Source organism: Kogia breviceps, chromosome 5 (genome assembly GCF_026419965.1).
Source record: "Kogia breviceps isolate mKogBre1 chromosome 5, mKogBre1 haplotype 1, whole genome shotgun sequence".
Lineage (NCBI taxonomy): Eukaryota > Metazoa > Chordata > Mammalia > Artiodactyla > Physeteridae > Kogia > Kogia breviceps.
The window spans coordinates 8,371,290-8,393,802 of NC_081314.1; the positions used below are offsets into that span (position 1 = coordinate 8,371,290).

The 22,513-nt window shown below is 36.0% G+C and overlaps 1 protein-coding gene across 1 annotated transcript; it reads left to right on the forward strand.

The window, feature by feature from the left end:
- Positions 1-3,596: 3,596 nt before the first annotated feature.
- On the forward strand, positions 3,597-21,859 carry PLSCR5 (phospholipid scramblase family member 5). Its single transcript, XM_059064293.2, has 8 exons — positions 3,597-3,737; positions 8,861-9,024; positions 13,448-13,490; positions 14,420-14,640; positions 16,941-17,102; positions 18,885-19,046; positions 21,590-21,672; positions 21,756-21,859. The coding sequence occupies exons 1-7, from the start codon at positions 3,725-3,727 to the stop codon at positions 21,626-21,628; spliced, it is 804 nt and encodes a 267-aa protein (XP_058920276.1). The 5' UTR covers positions 3,597-3,724; the 3' UTR covers positions 21,629-21,672; positions 21,756-21,859.
- The last annotated feature ends 654 nt before the right edge of the window (positions 21,860-22,513 follow it).

The following is a 22,513-nucleotide window of genomic DNA, read 5'->3' on the forward strand; positions in this document are numbered from 1 at the left end:
TCCACAGTAAAAAGTTAATAAATAATTATTGAAAGAATGAATGAAGCATTGTATCAAAAGGGGAGGTCTGAGTAAGATAGCAAAGAAATGCACTTTGATAGGTTTGCAACATGTGGACAGATGGCTGCTGAAATAGGAGTTGTACTTTCCCAGGGAAGAAACATCCAAGTTCACATTAAAAGATTGGATATCTCTTTTTTTTTTTTTTTTTTTTTTTTTTGGCGGTATGCGGGCCTCTCACTGTTGTGGTCTCTCCCGTTGCGGAGCACAGGCTCCAGACGCGCAGGCTCAGCGGCCATGGCTCACGGGCCCAGCCGCTCCGCGGCGTGTGGGATCCTCCCAGACCGGGGCACGAACCCGTGTCTCCTGCATCGGCAGGCGGATTCTCAACCACTGCGCCACCAGGGAAGCCCAAAAGATTGGATATCTTACATCCACAGTGTAGTTGCTAATCAAATAACTCTGGAAAAAACATTTATACTAATGATATCTCTTCCCATGATTGCGTTAACTAATTAATTAATTAATACCCACCCTGAATTGTTTCACTATGAATTTTAGTATGGGAAATGACATATCCAGAGATAAGATTTATGCATAGAAATGCATGCCTTAAGTGCTGCAAGTTTGCTAAAAGTGGATTCACATTTTAGCAGATCATACCATGAGCCTCAGTGAGTGAAAGGAGTTATTTTATCACTAAATTGCAGTCCATTACCATACCATTCCTCACCTGTAGCAGTTACTTGTATGATGAGCTGTTCGTAAAATTTGCTATTAATTATTCTTGCACGATATAGTATGACAGGGACAACCAAAAACATAAATACATGCAATCATGTTTACATATATCAGATTATAATGTAATTAAGACTTCTAGATGGTGCCTTCTCATAAATTAATACTTAGGAGCCCACTAGATATTCCCCACTATGGTGACCGAGCCAGGGTTGAAAGGGTTATGTGGAAATGGGAACTCTTATCCCTTACTGTTGGGAATGTAAATTGGTACAAGACCACTGAAGATCAATTCAGTGATACCTAGTAAAGATGAAGATCTTCCTGTCCCATAAGCCAGCATTTTTATTTCTGGATATATAGCTTCAAAAGGACCGCTATACATGTGCATAAGAACCATTGCCTTACATAATGGAAACATCCGTTAAAATGGCAATGAGCAAAAATTGGATTCATTATACTCATAAAATGTAATAACATGCAGTGGCCGAAAACAATGTAATGCTATGCATTATCATAAATTTTTTAAAACATAATTTTAAGTGACTAAAATGTGCTGGAGTTATACCTAAAATAATATTTATATAAATCAAGAAGAACAAGTAATTCTCTCTCACTGCATGTATATGTGTATTTAGTTATATATTTACATATATATGTTTATGTGTGTATATAATTTCTAGGAACACATACGTTTATAGTAAAAGCAGAGGCAGAATAACTATTAAGCTGATGAAACAGGCTAAAAGTCCGTTCATCCTAGTCCTGGTCCCTGGTCCTGCCCCAGACCTGTAGGCTTACATCTTAATGCACTCCATACTCTTTCCGCAAAGTCTGTCATCAGGAGCATATTGCTGATTTTGTTTCGTTTCGTTGTGTAACAGGTAGCACTTATTTGTCACTCTATAGGCTTAAATAAATAGGCAGTCTCTCCCTTTGTACTGAGAGAAACTATTCTGGTGAGCCTTTTCCATCATGAAAATTTAAGTCAAACATCTAACAGCTAAATAATTAAATAATGGGGAAGTTCTGAACAGTGATGTAACATTGAATGGATGGACCTTCCAAAATAGCTTTGACCGGTCCTGGGAAAAGGCCACAGGCAGGCGTGATTGTGTCAAGATTATGATGGAATTTTTTTTCATTTCCTTTTGGCTGAAACTGAAGATAGAGGATATAGCGTCTTTTCTGTCAGGGGGAGCCGAGGACAGGCAAGGCAGGACATCCTGAGTAGATAAGCAACGCCCAAACAACAGAGCAGCAGAGCTGAGGCTCACGAGAGAGAGACCGGGAGGGAGTTTCCTGGGAAGGGGCAGGCCCGCTGACACTAGATTTCCTGATATTCATTTTCACGCCTCCTTTTGTGTACTGCAATCCCACTATGTTATCATCAAGCCCCGGGTTATGTGTGTTGGACATGCCCAACTTGTACTGTCTATATTTCATGCGGAGCACAGGCTCCGGACGCGCAGGCTCAGCGGCCACGGCTCACGGGCCCAGCCGCTCCGCGGCACGTGGGATCTTCCCGGACCGGGGCACGAACCCGCGTCCCCTGCATCGGCAGGCGGACCCTCAACCACCGCGCCACCAGGGAAGCCCCAATACCATGTTTTTTAAATTAATTTGTATTGGAGTCTGGTTGCTTTACCATGTTGTGTCGGCCTCCACTGCAAAACAAAGTGCATCAGCCATACACACACAGATCTCCCCTCCCTTTTGGACTTCCCTCCCATTTAGGTTACCACAGTGCATTAGGTAGAGTTCCCTGTGCTCTACAGTATAAAATACCATGCTTGATAGTGCTAATAACAACTTAGTTTTTCTGGATCAAAGTTTTTCCAAATGCCCGTGGCAAACATTAAGAAATTTAGGAAACATATAATTTAATTTTAAAATACTAATCGTATTTATACACATTTTCTGCAAAATGATAACTCAAATAACGGCAGCTCATTTTAACCTTGAACGTTTCAAAACAACAACAAAAAGAAACATCTCTTTGCCAAATAAAAAGAACCCAAACTTTTGGCTGTCTACAGCCTGTGAGCTGACTTCATAATTTTTCATCACTATCCATGCCTTCTCAGGCCACTTAACTATTTTTAGAAGCAGACAGTGTTGCTGATAACGTACTATATCCTACAAGTTCAAACTCTGAAATCATGCCATCCAGGGCAACTGACTTGGTGAGCAAAATCTCCATGGTTATTTAGAAATATGAACTGTCTAGTCAAGTTTACAGTGCTTTTTTGTTTCCCCTCAGTGTGCAATGCAGTTAAATATTACCTGTATGTTTCATTTAACTTTATGAGATTATTGAAGTTTTCTATTTTCAAATTCCTGATTAATCAAATTCAACTAAAAATAAAAATAAAGATTCATTTATGTATGTAAAAAGTAGGAAATAATCCTTTTCTTGTTTGTTACGGGGAGAGAAAGTGGGGAGAAATCCAGAGTAAACATAAAAATATTGCTGTTCAAACATTTTCAAAATTAAAAAAAAATTATTTATAACTGTCAGAAACTTACATGTGATAGAATGTTTTATCACAGACTCTGGTACAGGAGATTTCTAGAAATTAGAAAAAGTAGAATATTTCTAGTGTAGCAGTGAGGGCAAAAATATATATTCCAAGAAGTAATTTTTAAACACTAAATGGAAATAAGGCCCATAAAAATGAGTGTTGTATGTTGTATATTTTCCTTCCTGGTCTTTATTATTTTGAAATTGGTCCTTCAGCCACCAAGTGGGATGATGGTTTCTGAAATGTTTACTGTTGATGATAGCTTTGTCTCCCCCTGTTGTTCAAAATGATAAAATACAGCACTCTGGAAACAGCAAGGCTCTCCGTTCCTCCAGTATTTGTAAGCTGACGAGTAGACAGATACCCTCTGAAGTTTTATGCCTGCCGTGTTTCTCTCTTTGCTGCAAGAGGAGCCTTTTCTTTTAACCTGCATGCCTTTGAAGAAGTGACTCAGCATATTCATGGCCTCCAAAGGTAAGAGTAAATATAGGCAGCTAATAAGTTTTTCCTTATATTATGACTGAAAATACACAGTTCTAAGGGTGTTAGAATCGGTGAGATCGGTACTTTAAAACCTGTCATTTAGTGCTTTTCAACGTTGGAATTTTTAACTTTGAACTCCAAGGAGCAAGTTGCATTAAATTTTTTAAAAAACCCTCTATCTGATGGAATGTAAAAGTTAAGATGCAAACAGTGTTTTCGTTATCATAAATATAAACCTAGTGACTTGATGTGAAAAGCTGCAGAATAAAATTTAGAATGGGAATATTTAATGCCAAACACAAAGACAAGGTGATATTACCAGTTTAAAGGGATTTGTAGAAAACTTTTCACACAGAAGTTAAAAAGTGTTAAAGTACAGTTCAATATTTTAAAATTTCCCATTTGTTGTTTAAAATACGTGATACAGCCATTTATTATAGAGAATTAAACATGTGTTTTCAGGAAATCCTAGTAAATTTAATGGACTAGAAGTAAACATTTCTGAACTATGAAGCAAAAATCTTTCAAAATTTCTTTGATGGTAAATTATATCTAAAAAGCAAACAGAAACTAAGCAAGCAGATTAAAGACTTTGCGAGGGGGAACTGGTAAGTTTTCCTCAAATCCCTAAAACTGTAAATATCATTACTGTTGTCTCACTTAAAGAACTTCTCAGAAGACAAGGGATGTGCTTGTTTTAGGTAATGGGTTGCAATCTCACACAAAACACTTGTGAAATGATATAAAAATGAAATTATAATGTGTTTTCATTCCATTATCAGAAGAAACCATTAAACTCTAGGCTATAATGAAAGTGAAGAATTATGATTAGTATAATTGGTGGAAACCTTTTAACCTAATTACAAATAGGATAATAGAGTCAACAATTTAAAATATCCTAAATTAAATTAATTATCCATTCAGAGAAATGTGTATGCTTATTTGCTTCCTTTATCAAAATAGACTTTGGATGCTATTTAATTTGGAGCAAAGGAAGTAATCTTTTCACTTTTTGTCAACATGTAGCATACACCAGTCCCTGAGTATCACTGGGAAAGCTCAAATTGTAAAATATAGACGTGAAACATCAAAATTATGAATTTTAATACCTGTGTACTTCACTTTTATATTTGAAGAGAGACAAATAAAATCTTGGCAAGTTCTTTCTTTCATTTAAGACTGACACTAAGACTTAGTCCGAAACACTTCATCACTTTATCAAGTAAGAGTTACAGCAACAACTGCAGCCTGTAAGGTAAAGAGTTGCAGAGTATGTGAAATATTTATAAGCTAGTTATACATTTTTAAAAGAGTAGATAGAAATTCAAAGCCAGATAGAAATTCAAAGGAGTTCTTTCTTCATTTGGTGGTCTGAGTCTCTGAAGAAACCTGTGACTAGAAAGCAATATTATGATCAAAATATGATTAATCTACCAAAAAAGCAGTAATGTTCAGGAATGATAGGGGCTCAAGACTAAACTTAGAGGTAAAACTTACGGTAGAAAACTAACACTCTTGCTGCATCCCACCCAAAATATTTAACAGATGAAGTGGGTAAAACATCCGTGAGAGACCCTATAGTACTTAAAAGAAGTGAAAAATGAAGTTTCCTTTTGAATTAGAAATCTGGTTTTAGGGGGCAAGTTGGTTTATCATCATTATTTACCTAAAATATTTTTGTGGAGTTTTATTCAAATATATTTAAAGACATTATTTATAATGTCATGATGTTTTCTGGCCCATGAAACTGTATCGGCAATTAGCATTTTCCCAGGGAATACAGGCTAATTAGACATTTCACACATTTTGTAGGAAGTTCAATCAGCACCACTAAATCAAAGGACAGTCTGGATACTGGATGCCATTAGAACTGAGGAAATATTTGGGTGGTCTGGAGTCCCCTGGTTTAGTATAAATAAACACAATTTAAGAACAGGTTGGTCTCAGACTTTAAGTTTGAGAAAAACAGGAGTTTCCAGGATGATCTAAACTGAACAGAAGCTTCAGTTTAGGTCTTCAAAGGCTGTGCTGCTCCGATGTGAGCTGAAATCCCATAAGAGCAAGTAAGTGATCTCAGAGTGGTGGTCCCAGCAGTCTCTGACTGAGCCTCTACTCCCCAGTAAAGACTTTGGACATGATCTGCTGTGGGCCCCAGTGCATTAACATCTCTTAATGCCATGAAATCTAAGGACCTAAAGACCTGGGTCACAAATGTAGAGCCACTTGCCAGACACTCAAGAATCTACTGCATTTTGTCACAGCAAAATAGTTTACAAGATCAAATTGGAGTAATTTGCTAATCTTTTCAACAATAAAATTGGCAATGAGAAAGAATCTAATAGTCTTCTATCAGCTATTATTAGAAATTAATCCCTACATATTTTTTTTTTAATTGAAGGATAACATGTGTACAGTTAAGTGCATAAAGGCACCAAAACTCCATGATTTTACAAATCAGGATGCACTTGTGTAACCACCACCAAGATCAAGATACAGAACATTTCTGGCACCTCATAAATTTCCCTTTCTGGTCAATAGCCATGCACCTCCACTCCCAAGATGAACCACTATTCTGAATTTTATCATTATGAACTAGTTTTCCCCAGATCACAATTTTGTCCCTGCTTCTCTGAAAGTCAATGACAACAGTGCTTTTGGCACTAATGACAAAGGAAGGATGTTTGTTGTCTTTTGTTATTTTCTAGTTGTTATTGTGGTAGTGGCCATCTGCTCCTGTCCCAGATTTGACATGGTGTTACCTAGTCTTCCTCTCAGTTTACTCAGTTAGTAGCTCTCGAGAAGGGCTAAGAGCAAGAGGAAATTTTTTTTTTTTTTCTGTACGTGGGCCTCTCACTGTTGTGGCCTCTCCCATCGCGGGGCACAGGAGGCTCCGGACGCGCAGGCTCAGCGGCCATGGCTCACGGGCCCAGCCGATTCGAGGCACGTGGGATCTTCCCGGACCGGGTCACGAACCCGCGTCCCCCGCATCGGCAGGCGGACTCTCAACCACTGCGCCACCAGGGGAGCCCTAGCAAGACGAATTCTAAAGTCTATATCCTTTGTGTCTGCCCCAAATCTGAGAGAAGTTCAGGATGGGGGCCTTTGGGGAAGCAAATTGTTATTATAATATTATCAGTGTGGCGCTCTCTTTTCATGGGGCCAAATGACAAGTTTGCTTCCATTCAGTCCTGCCCCTAAAGCGTGTCCAAATTCTAAATGTCACAGACCAGTATAATCTTAGAAATCCATATTGGTCTCTTCCCACAACCTTATTGTTAAATGAATAAATGAATCATTTGGAAATTAATGTCCCTCATTAACACCAAATGTACACATGACTTTAATAAGCCAATTGTTACTAGAAACAGTTTATGTCAGTGTCCAAAGGACCACTCCTTAGGTGCCTGTGTTCCTTCACCAGGTTTGTTTCGTTTTTTTTAATCCCTCTCAGATGCTCACCCAGGCTATGCTTGGGAAGCAATGAATGAAGATGAACGTATAATCTCCAAAGGAAAATCAGTCCTTTCTTCAGATTTATTTTTTAGAGGTTTAAAAGATTCAGAAGAATACCTCCCTCACCTCACACACACATATTACATGGACCTGGGTGTCAGTGCTGAAGAGAGACCATTCTAATCTGTGAATTGTATAGCTGTCACTCCAATTTTAGTATATGTACAATGAGTGCTTATCCAAATCTTTGTGCATCTGTTATAAATTTCTTCCTCATATTAATCCAGAACCAGTTTCCTTGTCCTTCCCATTCATAGGTTTTTAAAATAGTCTAAATGACGTTTCTTCATAATGGCCTCTCTGATATTTGAAAACACCTGTCGTGAACCTTGTTTGCTCCATACCTACACTCAATCTAAAACAGCAAAGTGTAAACGAAATGAATGCACATGTGAGAACTCTGACAATTTGGCTTAATAAAGATGAGAAGTAAAAACACTGATAGTCTTTGAAAAAAGTAATGGTATCTAATGAGGGAGATAGCCAAATGGCAGTCATGTGAGAAGAAAAGGGAAAAATAACAGTAGAAAGGTAATACAGTATATTTTTAACAAAGAAGAAAAATTATGCATGCACCACTTACAGGTCTTATGCATAATATTAGGCTCCAGACTAAGGCAGTATAAATAGCAAATCTCCGAATTTCAATCTAAGAGGTAATTGAAATAGTAACAATTTTACCTGGCAATAATATAGAAAACAGGTGATTAAAAAATCAAAGCCAAACATTTTAGAATTCTGTAATTCTTTTATCCTTTGTAATGTTGGGTGAGCTACAAAGGGATTCATACTGTCAAAATTTTTTCAGATGCTTTTATACCAAACACTGAGAAATCAAAGCTAAATTAAATATTACACTGCCCTTAAGAAGCTCATAAATTAGTTACAAATATTCCCATTAGTTCTCAAAGTATATATCGTCAGACCAGTAGCATTAGTTTACCTGGGAACTAGTTAGAATTGCACAATTCTCAAGCTCCACACCCACTCCAACCACAGAATTACAAAGTCTGGAGTGTGTCCCAGCAATGGGTGTTTTAATAAGCCCCCCAGCTGGTTCTGGTGCAGGCTAAAGTATAAGGACCCTGAATTAAATCTAGCCATAGCAGTATGATTGATAAAAAGAGACAAAATATCCTTGGAAATTATGAGGCGCCTTCATAATATTTGAGGAAGGGAGAATATGCTTGCAAGTCATAATTATGATTTAAAACCTGTGTCTAAGGTTATCCTTTTATGAGTAGAGAACATCTAGTTTCTTTTGCCATTGATTTTCTTTTTGTAGTGTATCATCTTTTATCTCTTTGAATGGAAGTTTCACTTGCCTTCAAAAAATATACTTTCTAAAATCATTGATTTTGCCCAAATTATCCAACTTTTCTCACAACTACCTCTGGTAGTCTTCCACAGTCCTTTATCTCTGGCTACGGGGTCAAGTGGTACTGACAGTGAGGAGGAAAAATGAAAGAAAGGGCACTGTAGTGAGAGGCTACTGTGGGAGATACTCTACCCTCTGAATTAAGAGGAAGCAAATATTATAAGACAAACTAAAGTAAATGGCCTACATTTAAATATGGACTGGGATGGTCATTCTCTTGCAGATGCACAGAACCAAAGAAGCAGAAGTCTGCCTGGTTTTCTTCCGGGAGATTCAGACCCAGACCACGGCCTTCACATCTCACCTTCCAATCCAGGGAACCAAGTGTGGCAGCAGGGTCCCCCTCCACCAGGGAATCTCCCTCCCGGTCTAGAATATTTAAGCCAGGTGCTCTTATCTCTCTATTTCTACTAAGTGTTTGCCCTTAAAATGAATATAAAGTTGATTTCTTGCCTTTCAATCAAGGCTGAAGAATTTAACAAATAACTTGCTGAAGTGAGAAAAGCATTATAAATCGTGAAATTATAAAACCTGTCTTTTATTTATTTCTATTATTGGGGAAGAAACTTTTTTCTTTTATGGTCACTTCTAATTTCCTTATTTATTTGTCAGAGGAAGAAGACTAAACATTTTCGATTGAGCTGTTTAGCACATTTATCCTTTTACTGCTTATTGCTCAAGATGTCGGCAAACTTAGCCTGGAAAAACTGTCTAATATGTCTAGTCACCTACAGCTATTTAATTAAGGACACTGAGTACCTGTCTTAATCAACAAGGCACATAGATGGTATAAAACCTAGTCCCTCTCACCCAAACATTCTGCAACCTCACTGGCAAAGACAAAAAATGATGACAAAAAATGCAAGGCTGGGTACTAGAGCCAGATAAGCACACAATTCTAATTTGCGCAGGTGTACAGAGAAGAGAAATGTTGCTAAAGATCAAAGTACTCAGGAGATACTTCTGCCATGAGCTGAGAGTTCAACATTTTCAACTGAATCTCAAAAAGGTGGATGGAAATCCAAGAGAAAATGAGCCTATCAAGTTAGCATTGTATTCTGATACTCTTGCATCTCCAGGCCAATTTGCTTGAAAGATCATATTACCATTAGGTATAGCCACTGTTCTAGTCATTGGAGGGTAAGCAATGATTCAAGCCTTATAATAAATCAATCAAGAAATATTATCACCTGAATTCTATGGCACGTAAATAGCAATTGATATTTATGCAAAGTATTGTTGCTTTTGTATTTATCCTACAAAAGATTAGAAATACACTTGCACTAATATTGAGATGTCAGCACATCTGCTGCAATTTTCAGCTTGTTTGGCACTCTTTCAAACTATAAAGTCTATCTCCTTTATCAAAATCAAATCTCTGTGTTAATTCCCTTAAGGTGCAAGAGATTTCTGTTATGCCTGATAGGGTTTAAGCTGCATGCAGCGTATGTTCCTGGGAAAATGTTTATAATTGCAGATGCCTTCTCCAGAAACCCACTGGCAGACAAATGTACTTTAGAGACTGGAGAGCTCAGGGAGATATGTAAAAGAGCTGGAAAGGCTAACCTACCATCTTCCATCTGCAGGAAGGATCAGCTGTAATAGCTGACTAGAGTTGATTAACTGCTGCAAGCTGTTTGGGAATGTTGTCAGACAAGGTTTCGCGGAGTAAAAAAGTGATATACCAGTGCCAGAGGGCTGGGGTTTGATGATCACATATGGTCATCACATATTCTTCTTCCATCTATGAATGATGACACACCCGGAGCCAGATGCTTGACATGAATACACTTTTTTCATATCTGATAGAGATATGAACCCGTTGGCTGCAGTTCTAAAATGAAGTCAATTTTCCAAATGTATACCTTTGGTAATCTTTTTCAGAAAACAAAAATGTGCCACAAATTGGTGGATAGTTTACTTCAAAGGGAAAGAAAATTTATGATCTTTATACTAAAAGAACACTAATTTGCTTTAAAGTGGTGCATATAGAAAAGGATGAATGCACATTTTGAAAGCTTAATACTACTAGTTTGTAAGAAACATATATATAAAGAATTTTGTGAGTTAACTTTTATCTAAAACCATAAGATTAAATAAAACTATGAACATTTGAAAATAGTACATGCTTCAATAAACAAACAGAAAAATATTCAATAAAAATCCTTCTAAGTTAAAAAACTCAAAGTAAAATTTTTTAAAAAATCATCTATTCTCCTTTAACCTAGTCTCCTTTAAAGACTATCCAATGACTACTACTGAAAATCATGTTTCCATTAGTAATTTGAAAATAAATTCCCAAGTGGTGTGTGTGTGTGTGTACATACATATGTACATGCACATACTTATATGTCTAGACATGTATATATATACATATATGTTGTTCATGTAGGTTAAACTTAAGAATAAAACCAATACATTCTCTTTTCAGATGGATTAACATGTTCATCATAGTCAATAACATTTTATCCTATAAGCATCAAAGGATAACTATTATAATTTAGTCAACTATAGCTAAGAGAAGTGAGTCAAAGTCTACAAGGACACATGTAAAGATCCCATTTATTTTGCTACATGTGTTAAATGGAATCAATGATACCTGTAAACCTGATAAATTATACATAAGAATTGATTCTTAGTTACATCTCCAAGGCTGTAATTAGGTTTCCATTCTATACCTTTCATACTTCGGGAGTCCTTTACTTGCCCTGACAGCCGAATACATGACACAATCTCTTTAGACTTTCCAACAATTCCTAGTTTATCAATTAATAGCAAAAGATGAAAAGAGCTCTTTTGGACCATCGTTCATAAGTGGCCTGGGGCGATTTAAATAAAGGAAACTATAAGAACAACCAAAACCAAGACCCTCAAATCCGGGAGGTCTGCCCACAGAGGTAGATTAAGTCAAATGTTATTACAGAGGATGGGTGAGTATAAGAGTAAATAGGGAGGAAAGGTACTCAGAAGTCCCATAGCATCACTTAAGAATTGTTTCTCCCAGTTCCTAAGATTAGTTTAGGGGTGTGGTACAGCAGAGTAAAGAGCACGTCAACATCAGCGGCATTACTGCTTCAAATTCCAGGCTACCCACTTATGGATACATGCTCTGTGACCTTGAGCAAACTACTTTCTCTCTCTCTGGGATTGTTTCCTCACATGTAAAATGTAATGATGTCTAGCTCTCTGATGTGTGTGAGGACTAAATCAGACGCTATGTCAAAATATCTGGCGCGGTGACTACCTCATGGTAATCATTAAATAAACAACTGCTATTATTAGCTATTAGAGACACACAACTTCCCTTTTCAATTAATAGTCTTTAAATTTCAAGGCTGAAAACTTGACCCATGACACAAATAGTCAGAGCTCCTAAACTCGAACTTAACTTCTGCCCCCATACTCCTTCTCTATATCTAAGTTACTCCTACATAGAGCCACTGCTAAATAATCGTGCATGTCCTTTTGAAGGTTACCCCTTCTCTTTCCTCAACCCTCCATTTTCCTCAAAAGAGGAGAACAGAACTAACAATACTACACAACAAAGACCGCTTCAAATTTTTTTAAAAAAACTTTGTCACAGTTGTTAAAATATGTTTTAGAAGATCTTAAATCATAAATTTTGGAAAAAATATTTTTGTGAATCTTAAAAAGGAGGTCACATGCACTGTTATCAATAATAAGACTTAAAAAGAAGAAATGATATTAGTTTTTACCTCCACCTCAGGATATACAAGGAGAGTGAAGGAAATAAGGTCACGTCATAGTTTCTGCGTTTGTGATGCCCAGTCAATTCCAACTGTTAGTATTGATTACTTTCATTTAAAAGTTATCAGTGAGTTTATTAATGTGAAGGGAGAATAAAGTGAAGAAAATTTTAAGGCAAGATAGAAAATGAAGCATTTAAAAAAGTAATAACCAGCATTGCATTCAGTGTTCATGATTTTACCTTAGTGAATCTTCAAGTATTGAATATCAAAATGGAAACATACACAAATAAAATTCACTCTAAGAACATATTTTAAATATTTCCTTTAAAAAGCAGTTTGTACTGTATTCTGTTTAATAAGTCACTTCTCAACTGTGGCTACTTTATCTCTGTAAATTAACTTTATTTCTAATTACATAGGCAAGTTTTAATGTGTCATGCATTTAGTGGCTTAACTCTTTTCTGCTTAAATTGGTACTTTGTTGGCATCAGCAGGATTTCTGGGTTTTTTTCCCCTAGTTCAAAGGAAGATGTGTGAATGAGAAAATTTTAAAGAATAGCTTTTTTCAGCTTTAACAAAGACGTTTCATCACTGTGAGGAATGAGTTACTGTATGACAGTGAAAGTAGAGTCATAGGGCTGAGAGGAGAGGCCATGCATGCAGGTCATTACTGTTTTGTTTCATTTTGGTTCATTTCTTTTAAAAAGAGAGAGAAAGAGAGAGAGAGGTTTAAAACCTTATAGGCATTCTTATTCAGATTGTTTAAAAATATTCTCAAAGGTATTGTTTCCAAGAGCTACACTTTTATCTGATTACCACAGAAAAAAACACAGAGCTAATCACAGTTGCTAATGTTATCCCGGGCAATTCTGCCTTGAAATTTTCAGCGTTCTTGTAATTTTTAAATTTTACTTGAATAAAAACCATGTTATCTTCTTTTTCATTATAAAATGTGAGCTGTATTCAACCATTTTCCTCACAGAGAACATGAAAATCACCTAATTTCAGGTAGTCTAGTAAACAGGTTAATAGTAATAGGTGCAAAGGTTTTCAAAGACCTGTGATGTAATACTTTTTATTTCCTTTATGTCTTTTAACAGTTAGACCTGATAATTATACACCAGCAGGTGGAGCTTCTTGGAAGTAAGTATATTATATTCTGTAATTATTAAAACTGTTGAAATGTTTTAAGTTTCAGAAGTTTCTTTGCATCTAAATAGTTTATAAATGATAAAGTTAAATGTTTAGGATAGATTAAAAAGAGCACTTAGGCCTATTTTTTTAAATAAATATTGAAAGTAAAATTATTAGTCTGATATAGATAAACATAAAAGCATAAAACTCCCCAAGTCTTTGATGATACTGTCATTAGGAATCTAATTTTATTTTTAATCTTAAAGTAATAAAAACTATTTGGTCATTTCCACGGCTGCTAATAGTTTAAATTTTCTTAATGCCGTAATTTCAGACATGGAAATCAAGGTTGAGACTAAATAACAAAAAATCATCAAAACAAAATGTTTTATCATAGTGTCAGTGATTCATCAAATAAGCAAATCATTTAACAATACACAAATTTACAATGATGACTAACTGAATTCAAATTAATTAAGTGTTTTTGTCCTTAACTAAGATATGTCAAAATTGTAATAGATAGCATGCAGCTGTAGATATAATACCAGATAGAGATTTTAGACAAACTCATTACTATCAGTGTGAGTTGTCCCAGTAAATTCCATAACAGCGATAGAATTATTATCTGAGTATTTGATTCTTCTTTACAGCATTGCTTCTCTAGTTGAAAAGTGGTACTATATGTGTCCAAGTAAGTCATATATCTGTAATCAAAATTTAGTAATTGCACAGCTTTGTTCTCAGAGTTTACTTTGATTTCTATGGCTAAATCCTCAAAATTTCGAGCACAGAAGTAGATTTGTCTGAATAAGATACCATATACTTAATAACTGATCACACACTGTTTTCTTTTAATAACACGACCGTTTTTACTCATATAAAGTTTTGATCGTAAGCAATAAGCATGATTTTGATAATTTTTTTTTTTTCTCCATTAGTGATACTTGGCACTGAGACCTCCAACAAATATGAGATTAAAAACAGCTTGGGACAAAGAATTTACTTTGCAGTGGAGGAAAGCATCTGCTTCAATCGTACTTTCTGTTCCACGCTGAGATCTTGCACTCTGAAGGTCACCGATAACTCGGGTCGAGAGGTGATAACAGTCAACAGGCCCTTGAGGTGTAACAGCTGCTGGTGCCCTTGCTACCTACAAGAGGTTAGTTTGGCTCCGGGTGTGCTTGTATTTTTCCATGTTTGGAAAGATCAGCAATTATTTCTTAAATAAATGGAATTCATCTGGAGATATGGGGCAATTAACCGTTCAAGTGGTTGAATTAGAATGTTGTTCCTTTAGGATCAGAACAGCTTGAGGATTTGGTGATTCACTAAATTTTTTTTCCTTTCCAACCAAAAACTAGAGTGGCTTCTGTGATGTTAATCGGTAAAGACAGCTCATGCATCATGTAAACGAGCCACAGCCTCCTGAATCTCTGTATTAGGCACGTAATTGTAATAGCTGTAAGTTCCACCATTAAGCAAATCTACCCTTTTTCTTCTCTTATTGGTGCAAAGTTCAGGGAGTGCTGAGTGATACTAAACTCCTCTGAAGTATTCTCTTGGGTAGGTATTATTTTTAGTACAGAATCTCAGGTTTCATTCACCCATTTATGACAAACTTCAAGGTTTAGCAAAGACTATGTTATTGTTCTAGAGGGAATCATCCGATTTTTTTTTTTTTTTTTTTTTTTTTTTTTTTTTGCGGTACGCGGGCCTCTCACTGTCGTGGCCTCTCCCGTTGCGGAGCACAAGCTCCGGACGCGCAGGCTCAGTGGCCCTGGCTCACAGGCCCAGCCGCTCCGCGGCATGTGGGATCCTCCCAGACCGGGGCACAAACCCGTGTCCCCTGCATCGGCAGGCGGATTCTCAACCACCGCGCCACCAGGGAAGCCCTGATTCTTATATTTTTAATATATAATAGATTTTCATCACTATTTAATAGATCTATAGTAATAACTTTCATTGACATGATGCAGCTAAGTTGATATGGAAAATATACTTATTTTGATGTTTTTGGTATCATAACACCTCTCTAAGCTAGAAGGAATAGATTTTACTCTCTACATTTTGCAATTGAGGAAACTGGGGCTTAGAGAGTGGAGGTGCCTTACCTATGATCACACATCTAGAAGATACAATAAATGGGACTTGATCCAGGTGTCTTTTTTCAAGCCCAAGCTTCCCTATTGAGGACCTATGTATAAATAGTCTACTTAACACAAAGGGAAATAAATAGTAATATGGAACTCTCCTTAATTAGAGAAGTTTCTCACAATATATATTGAAGCTAATTCTCCATTTATAGGCAATTACCTAAGAGATAGGATTGCTAAGGTACTCATATACGGAGCCCAGGAATTTTTATACTTCTACTGGGGATATTCAAGATCTAATATGCCCCAAGATGCTAAACTTAGTATAATCCAGAATATATGCCCATTTGAAAATTTCAGATAATTGATGTTTTATTTCAAAGTAGCCCCATGTCATATAACTTAACCATAAGATACATCCTAATACTGACTAATATGTTTTTTAATCTGGTTAAAATCACATCAGTTACTTTAAAAGTTATCCTAGAACAAATCTATATAATTCTAAGAAGACTTGTTGAAACCACCTTTGTCCATCTGAAAACACTACAGACATGCACATAAGACTATGAACTTAACAAATAAGGAGAGACAAAAGGAGATCAGATGATGAGCGCTGGTTTGATCTAAAAGCAAACAATGTTCATCATTTTCACCCACTTCCAGCTTATTTAACAAAGTATTTGATTTGGCTACATAAATATGTTAAAATACAATATTATGGACAATAAAGAAATTAGGGGAATAAAGGATGATGGAGTAAAATACTAATGTCAGCCCTGCAAATGCAAGCGCTAGTCTTTAACACTTTGTACAAAATGCAACAGAAATCAAATTGGTGTGTATCAACTGTAACTCTGCAAGAAGCGTTTGTTTTTAACTGAGCACAGAGAAGCTAGAAGTTGACAATCCAAAGAGAAAAAGTTCATAATAATCAGTAAGTGAGACTTAAAAATAGATGTGTGTTGTGGTCACAACTGAGAGGGGATAAATATGAAATACCTCATAGGAAACATGAGGAAACATCTTCATGGAAAGTTTTCTCATAGGAAACATCTTCAATGCTTGACCAGTTATTGTACTTGGAACAAAATGGCAAAAAGCCAGTGTCCCAGGGTCAGAAAACACCTTTGGGATAGGTTCTCCTTAGGGTAGGAAGATTAAAGACATGGACGTTTAGCGCATAATGCAGAACACATATCTATACAGTGAATTTCTTTGTTTCTATAAATTATAAACAAAAACAGTATAACATAGAAGCAGATACTTAGAATCTTTTATATACTGTTTAGAAGTAAGCTGACATTATAGTAAAATCAAAATACAACAACCTTAGGAAATCTTATTTTATTATCTCTCCTTACAGTTAGAAATCCAAGCCCCTCCTGGTACTATAGTTGCTTATGTTGCACAGAAGTGGGACCCTTTTCTGCCTAAATTCACAATCCAAAATGCAAACAAAGAAGATATTTTGAAAATTGTTGGTCCTTGTGCAACATGTGGCTGTTTTGGCGATGTGGATTTTGAGGTATGATTGACAAAATGAAGGACCGTTTCACTTAGGTCCTGATTTTTTGCAACATAATTCAATTTTTAAAATGTTCAAATCATGAAATATCTCTGAAATAAATTTAGAAAATTATATATTTGTGAAATAATGTAACAAGTAATATTGTACATGCCAATAATAACTTATAATTCCAGAGACAGTAAGTTCAAGAATTTTTTTTTAAATACTACAAAAATTTGATTTATGTGGAATATAGCGCCTATGGTATGAAGCAAATATATTTAGCTCAGAATCACCAAAATTACATCTTCTTTCCTACATCCCTGGTGGTAACATATCCAGTCCTGATCTCAGCACACTCCATTAAAATACCATTAATTTAAAAGCTATGTTCATAAGACTTGCTAACTTCATTTTGTAAAACAGTCTATTCTCATATAAACATATTTGTGTAAATTGAATGTTAAAAAACAGTAATTACTTGCAAATTCAATGTGTAAGAATATGAACTATCTTAACAGATTTTCCTAGAGGATTTAGTCTAATTTATCTTTTTTTTTTTTTTTAGCACATGACCAGCAACCTTTTTTTTTAAAACATCTTTATTGGAGTATAACTGTTTTACAATAGTGTGTTAGTTTTTCCTTTACAACAAAGTGAATCAGTTATACATATACATATGTTCCCATATCTCTTCCCTCTTGCATCACCCTCTATCCCACTAGTCTAAAGTATGTATTTCTTTTTCATTTATTCACTCCATTCATTCATGTATATCCCACATAGGACATTAAGGTTGCAGGATTTCAGGGAACACTATTCACTAATGTACAATATACAATGTACATTTTGCAAAATGAGCTGTCATAACTCCAGCCCACGCCAAAAAGACTTGGTATAACTTTCCTAAGAGTAAAGGCTAAAAATATGCCCTATGATTGAGGAGAGTTTAAGAGTTTTATTATTCATGGCATAGACATGGCCTAAGTAAGTTTCTCTATTTTCTATCCTCTACTCCCATACAGAAAGTGAAAGTTTATACTGAATCACTTTCAGCCTTTGAATGAGAAACAGGGCAAGCAAAGGAATAGTGGATAAAGTTTAACTGTAGATTCCTTCTAGCTGAAAAGAACTATAGACTTTTGATGTCAAATTAGTCTGAATTTCCTGTGTGGTACATTAGCCCAGAGAATTTTTCAAATGAAAAATAGGACTTAGGGTTAGTTATAAAGGAATGACCTAGCAAATATCTGAGTATAATATAAAAATGAAATTGAGCAATGACTGATAATATCTAAACATATTAGTAATACAAATTAAAAGGTTATAAATTGTACTTAGAAATTCTTTTTTTCTAAAAAATTTCTTCTAAAATATTTCACAAACATTTTTTTTCTTTTTTGATGAAGACTGCAGATTTAAAATCTGGACTTCAGGTAAAGGAATCATGGTTAGACCATATAATTGAGACTATGTAGCTGCTGCCATCTTGTGGTAGCCTGGCCTCAATCACTTGAGGTTATTAAATTCCCAATCTGCATACAGAAACAAAAAGAAAAAAAAAAAAAATAAAGGAATTACAATGGATTAAAAAATGTCAGAAAAGCAAAATTCCTGAAGAGTAAACTGGAAAGTTAGATCTACAAACCTATGCTTTATATAAAGGAATGAGTACCATTGAACTGTCATTTAAAGATGATGAATAAAATAATTCCTATCTCTCATGAAGTAAATATATGAAGAAACGTAAAACCATCTGTATCACCTTCAAATGTACAACTTCTTATTTTCTTTTCAAAGGTGAAGACCATTAACGAAAAGCTTACAATTGGGAAGATTTCAAAGTACTGGTCAGGATTCGTAAACGATGTCTTCACCAATGCTGACAACTTTGGAATTCACGTTCCTGCAGATCTAGATGTGACAGTCAAAGCAGCCATGATTGGTGCTTGTTTTCTCTTTGTAAGTGCAGTCTTAAACAGTAAAGGTGATTTATTTCTTTCCTTTTCCCTTGTTGATTATTATAGAGCCAATCCCATTTTACACAGCATTTACCCCAAAGAGTAAGTTTAAACATAGAATGTTGGCCGTTTGGGGCCAACATTCTTCAGAAGTCAGAATATGCGAGCCTGCTTTTCTATTAGGCAGGCCTCCTCCAGTGGCCCTCATACCCCCTCTTCCTAGAGGATTGATACCCTGTCCACATCCTACTCATCATTTCTCGAGACCTGAGTTATCCTTCTCTTTCAATTTTAATTTAGACTTTTGGCTTATTTTCACTTTCACTGAAAAATATTTAAACTTAAATATCATATTATTTATCCTGCATAAAGTTCAGGACTGCTTAATAGCTTACCAAGGAGTCAGGTGATATTCAGAATGTGAAAAGTACTGTTTTCTTGCCCTTCCAATGTGTACATAGATACATGAGTAGACAAAGAAGAGTTAAGATGTTATCAGTTTCTATTATTACAAAGATATGATGTCTTTGTCCTTTCTTCTCAACTTCCAATTTCATTAAAAAACATTTTCTTCTAGATTGGTGATAGGAGAACAGAAGTCAAGTAATACCAGTGCCAAAGGTATTGGCCTTTGGGCTGGTTTTCCTGACTTTCCTTCTAATATCTCCGTCATTGCTTACCATCTTCAGTGCATTCACAAAAGCTCATGGAATTATAAAATAAACCTACACTCTTCCTCTCATATTTTGTTATTCTTCAGGGTTTTACGATCCTAATCTTATGGTGATATTAACGTGTGCTGCTGTGGGGAAAAAAAGTGGTCCTATTTACTTAGTCTCTTCTAGAGACACTTGGGAATTATATTAACTAAAAATAATTCCCCGGTGACATCACTGATGGATACTTAAAGTTTACTTAAAAATATATATTAGGGGACTTCTCTTGTGGCACAGTGGTTAAGAATCCGCCTGCCAATGCAGGGGACACGGGTTGGATCTCTGGTCCGGAAAGATCCCACATGCCGTGAAGCAAGTAAGCCGATGCACCACAGCTACTGAGCCTGCACTCTACAGCCCGCGAGCCACAACTACTGAGCCCCCGGGCGAGCCACAACTGTTGAAGCCCGGGCACCTAGAGCCCGTGCTCCGCAACGAAGAGTAGACCCCGCTTGCTGCAACTAGAGAAAAGCCCGCGCACAGCAATGAAGACCCAACGCAGCCAAAAAAAAAAAAACCAAACAAAAAAACCCCATATATATTAGGATTTTTTTCTTCAGCAGCTTTAGAGAAACTATTTTAAGTTATTCATTCCCTATCATTGGTAGAGGTAGAATTAATACGTAGAGAGCTAGGTTTCTATACTTACTAAGTCATCACTAACCCTCAATTCCCATTTTCATCTACAGATCTAACCAAGTCCAGTCAATCTTGCCTGTCACCGAATACTTTTTCAATTTCCCACTCTCCTTACCTGTTTGGTAAGGCTTTTAATTTGCCACTTCCTGCTCACCCCTTCTATTTTTTGACAATTTCTGCATTTTGACACCAAACATGCCAGCGATCATGTGCGTGCGTGCACATAAAGGCGTGCACGTGTGCACACACACACACACACACGCCCTTTTCCCAAAACCTTAATTTGGCCTTTCTGGTTAAGCCCCTTACTTAATATTTATATTAAAAATAGATTATCTTTAATCTGCCCTACTGACCTATTTTATGTAACAAGCTGATGGCAAAAATGCACTGTCAACAATTCCCTATGCCTATAAACTGAAGAAGTACTGATCTAGATAACATCTGAATAATCTGAAAGGATAACTTTTTAACTCCAGTCTCTGAGGGAGAAACACACTCACTGAGACTATCAGACAGCTCCTATCCATTGCTTTTCCTTTCCTTTTCACCATAATATCATAAAATATTTGCACTTTTTTGGACAATATAGCTTTTAAGATAATTTGTCACCAAGAATTGTCTTTATTGCTGTCTCCATTTTATTACCTTGTGGTGAAAGATCTTTAAAAAGCTGTTGGTGTGAGGATATTCCCCGATCCAAACAGCAAAATTCACAAGTGTAATCTTATTATTGGTCTCTTCTTGTTTGAGGCTACCACTACCCAACACACAGCTCTGACCCCTCCCCGCCAAAGTTCCCTCTGGTATACTTCCTCAGATGACTGCCGAGTTACTGACCACAGAGTCCATAATGATATGTCTACCTCTTGTTTAAACGTCAGAGTCTATTACAACTTCCCACGCTGACCCAGACTGCCCTATAATCTAATTCTAAAAAGTCTTGATCACCCCAAATTTGACTGGTGATACCATGCTGATTCAGATGAGGTTTCCAAGCTACTTATACTCTGCAAATTAGACATCTAAGTGTCATGAAGTGAAAAACTTTGACTTCTCTCCTACTGATAAATCACATGTTCCTGGAGCACCACTGGGAAACATAATTGCTTTATGTAATCAAAGCTTACATGTGAGACTCTTGTTGCCTTTTTGTAAATTCACTCATATTCCATGTATTTATTTGTAGGATTTTATGTTCTTTGAACATTCGCTTGCTGGATTATAACAAGCAAGATGACAAAAACAATAAAATATGCAGAACAGATTTCAGTAAGTAAAAGACAAGTTTAAATGATCTCTTTCCCTTTGAAGAGGTCTATATTTGATGCTAATTCTTTTTCATTTTCTTCTAGAAATCCCCTGGGCTCTGGATTTCATTTCTGAATGGCTTGAGTATTGGCTTTTTTTGGTAACAAAATGTTAATTATTATATTTATTAAAGCATAACGTAATGAAGCAATTATCTGGTTGTGAATGCATGATAGCTAAAGACAAGATGACTGGCCCTAGCAGAGTGTCGCTTGGAGAGATTACCATCCTTTCTTTTTATCCTTTTGAAGTTATTGCATGGTAAGCATGAAAGATGAGAGCTAAGGCTTGCAGCATCACTGATGAAAATTCAGTGTTTAGAGAGCACTTTGAAGTTTTTCTGGTACTAGGTCTGGTTACTAATCAAAAGGACTGGATTTCTAAAGTATTTTTTCATAAATAGTCTTTTTTGCTTTGTTTATTAATCTTCTTATTGTAGTGAGACATTTTTACATTATGTTGGAAAAGCTAAAAGTTGGGTAAATAATACGTTTAAAGATGAGATGGAAGATAGATGAAATCAATTTGTTCTAGTGGCAAAAGGCACAGTTACATTCCATAAAAAAGATAATATTTACAAATCAAAGCATGTTTTAAATACATACCCGTGCTAGGGATTTAAATAAGCATATTAATAGACTTCTAAGTTAGTACCAATAAAGCAGTGGTATAGAGCAGGAATTTTATCTGTTTTCAGTGAAAGTTCAGTCAAAAAAGGGATCTGAGGCTCTGAAAAATAGACAACTCCAGGCCTTAAAAACAAGCAAACAAAAAGAAACAAAGCCTTAATCATGGAAGGGAA

Coding starts and splice junctions, on each gene's coding strand:
- PLSCR5 (XM_059064293.2), top strand. Junction 17,103..18,884: donor TTGGCGATGTGGATTTTGAG/GTATGATTGACA, acceptor TTCTTTTCAAAG/GTGAAGACCATTAACGAAAA. Junction 19,047..21,589: donor TTGGTGCTTGTTTTCTCTTT/GTAAGTGCAGTC, acceptor ATTTATTTGTAG/GATTTTATGTTCTTTGAACA.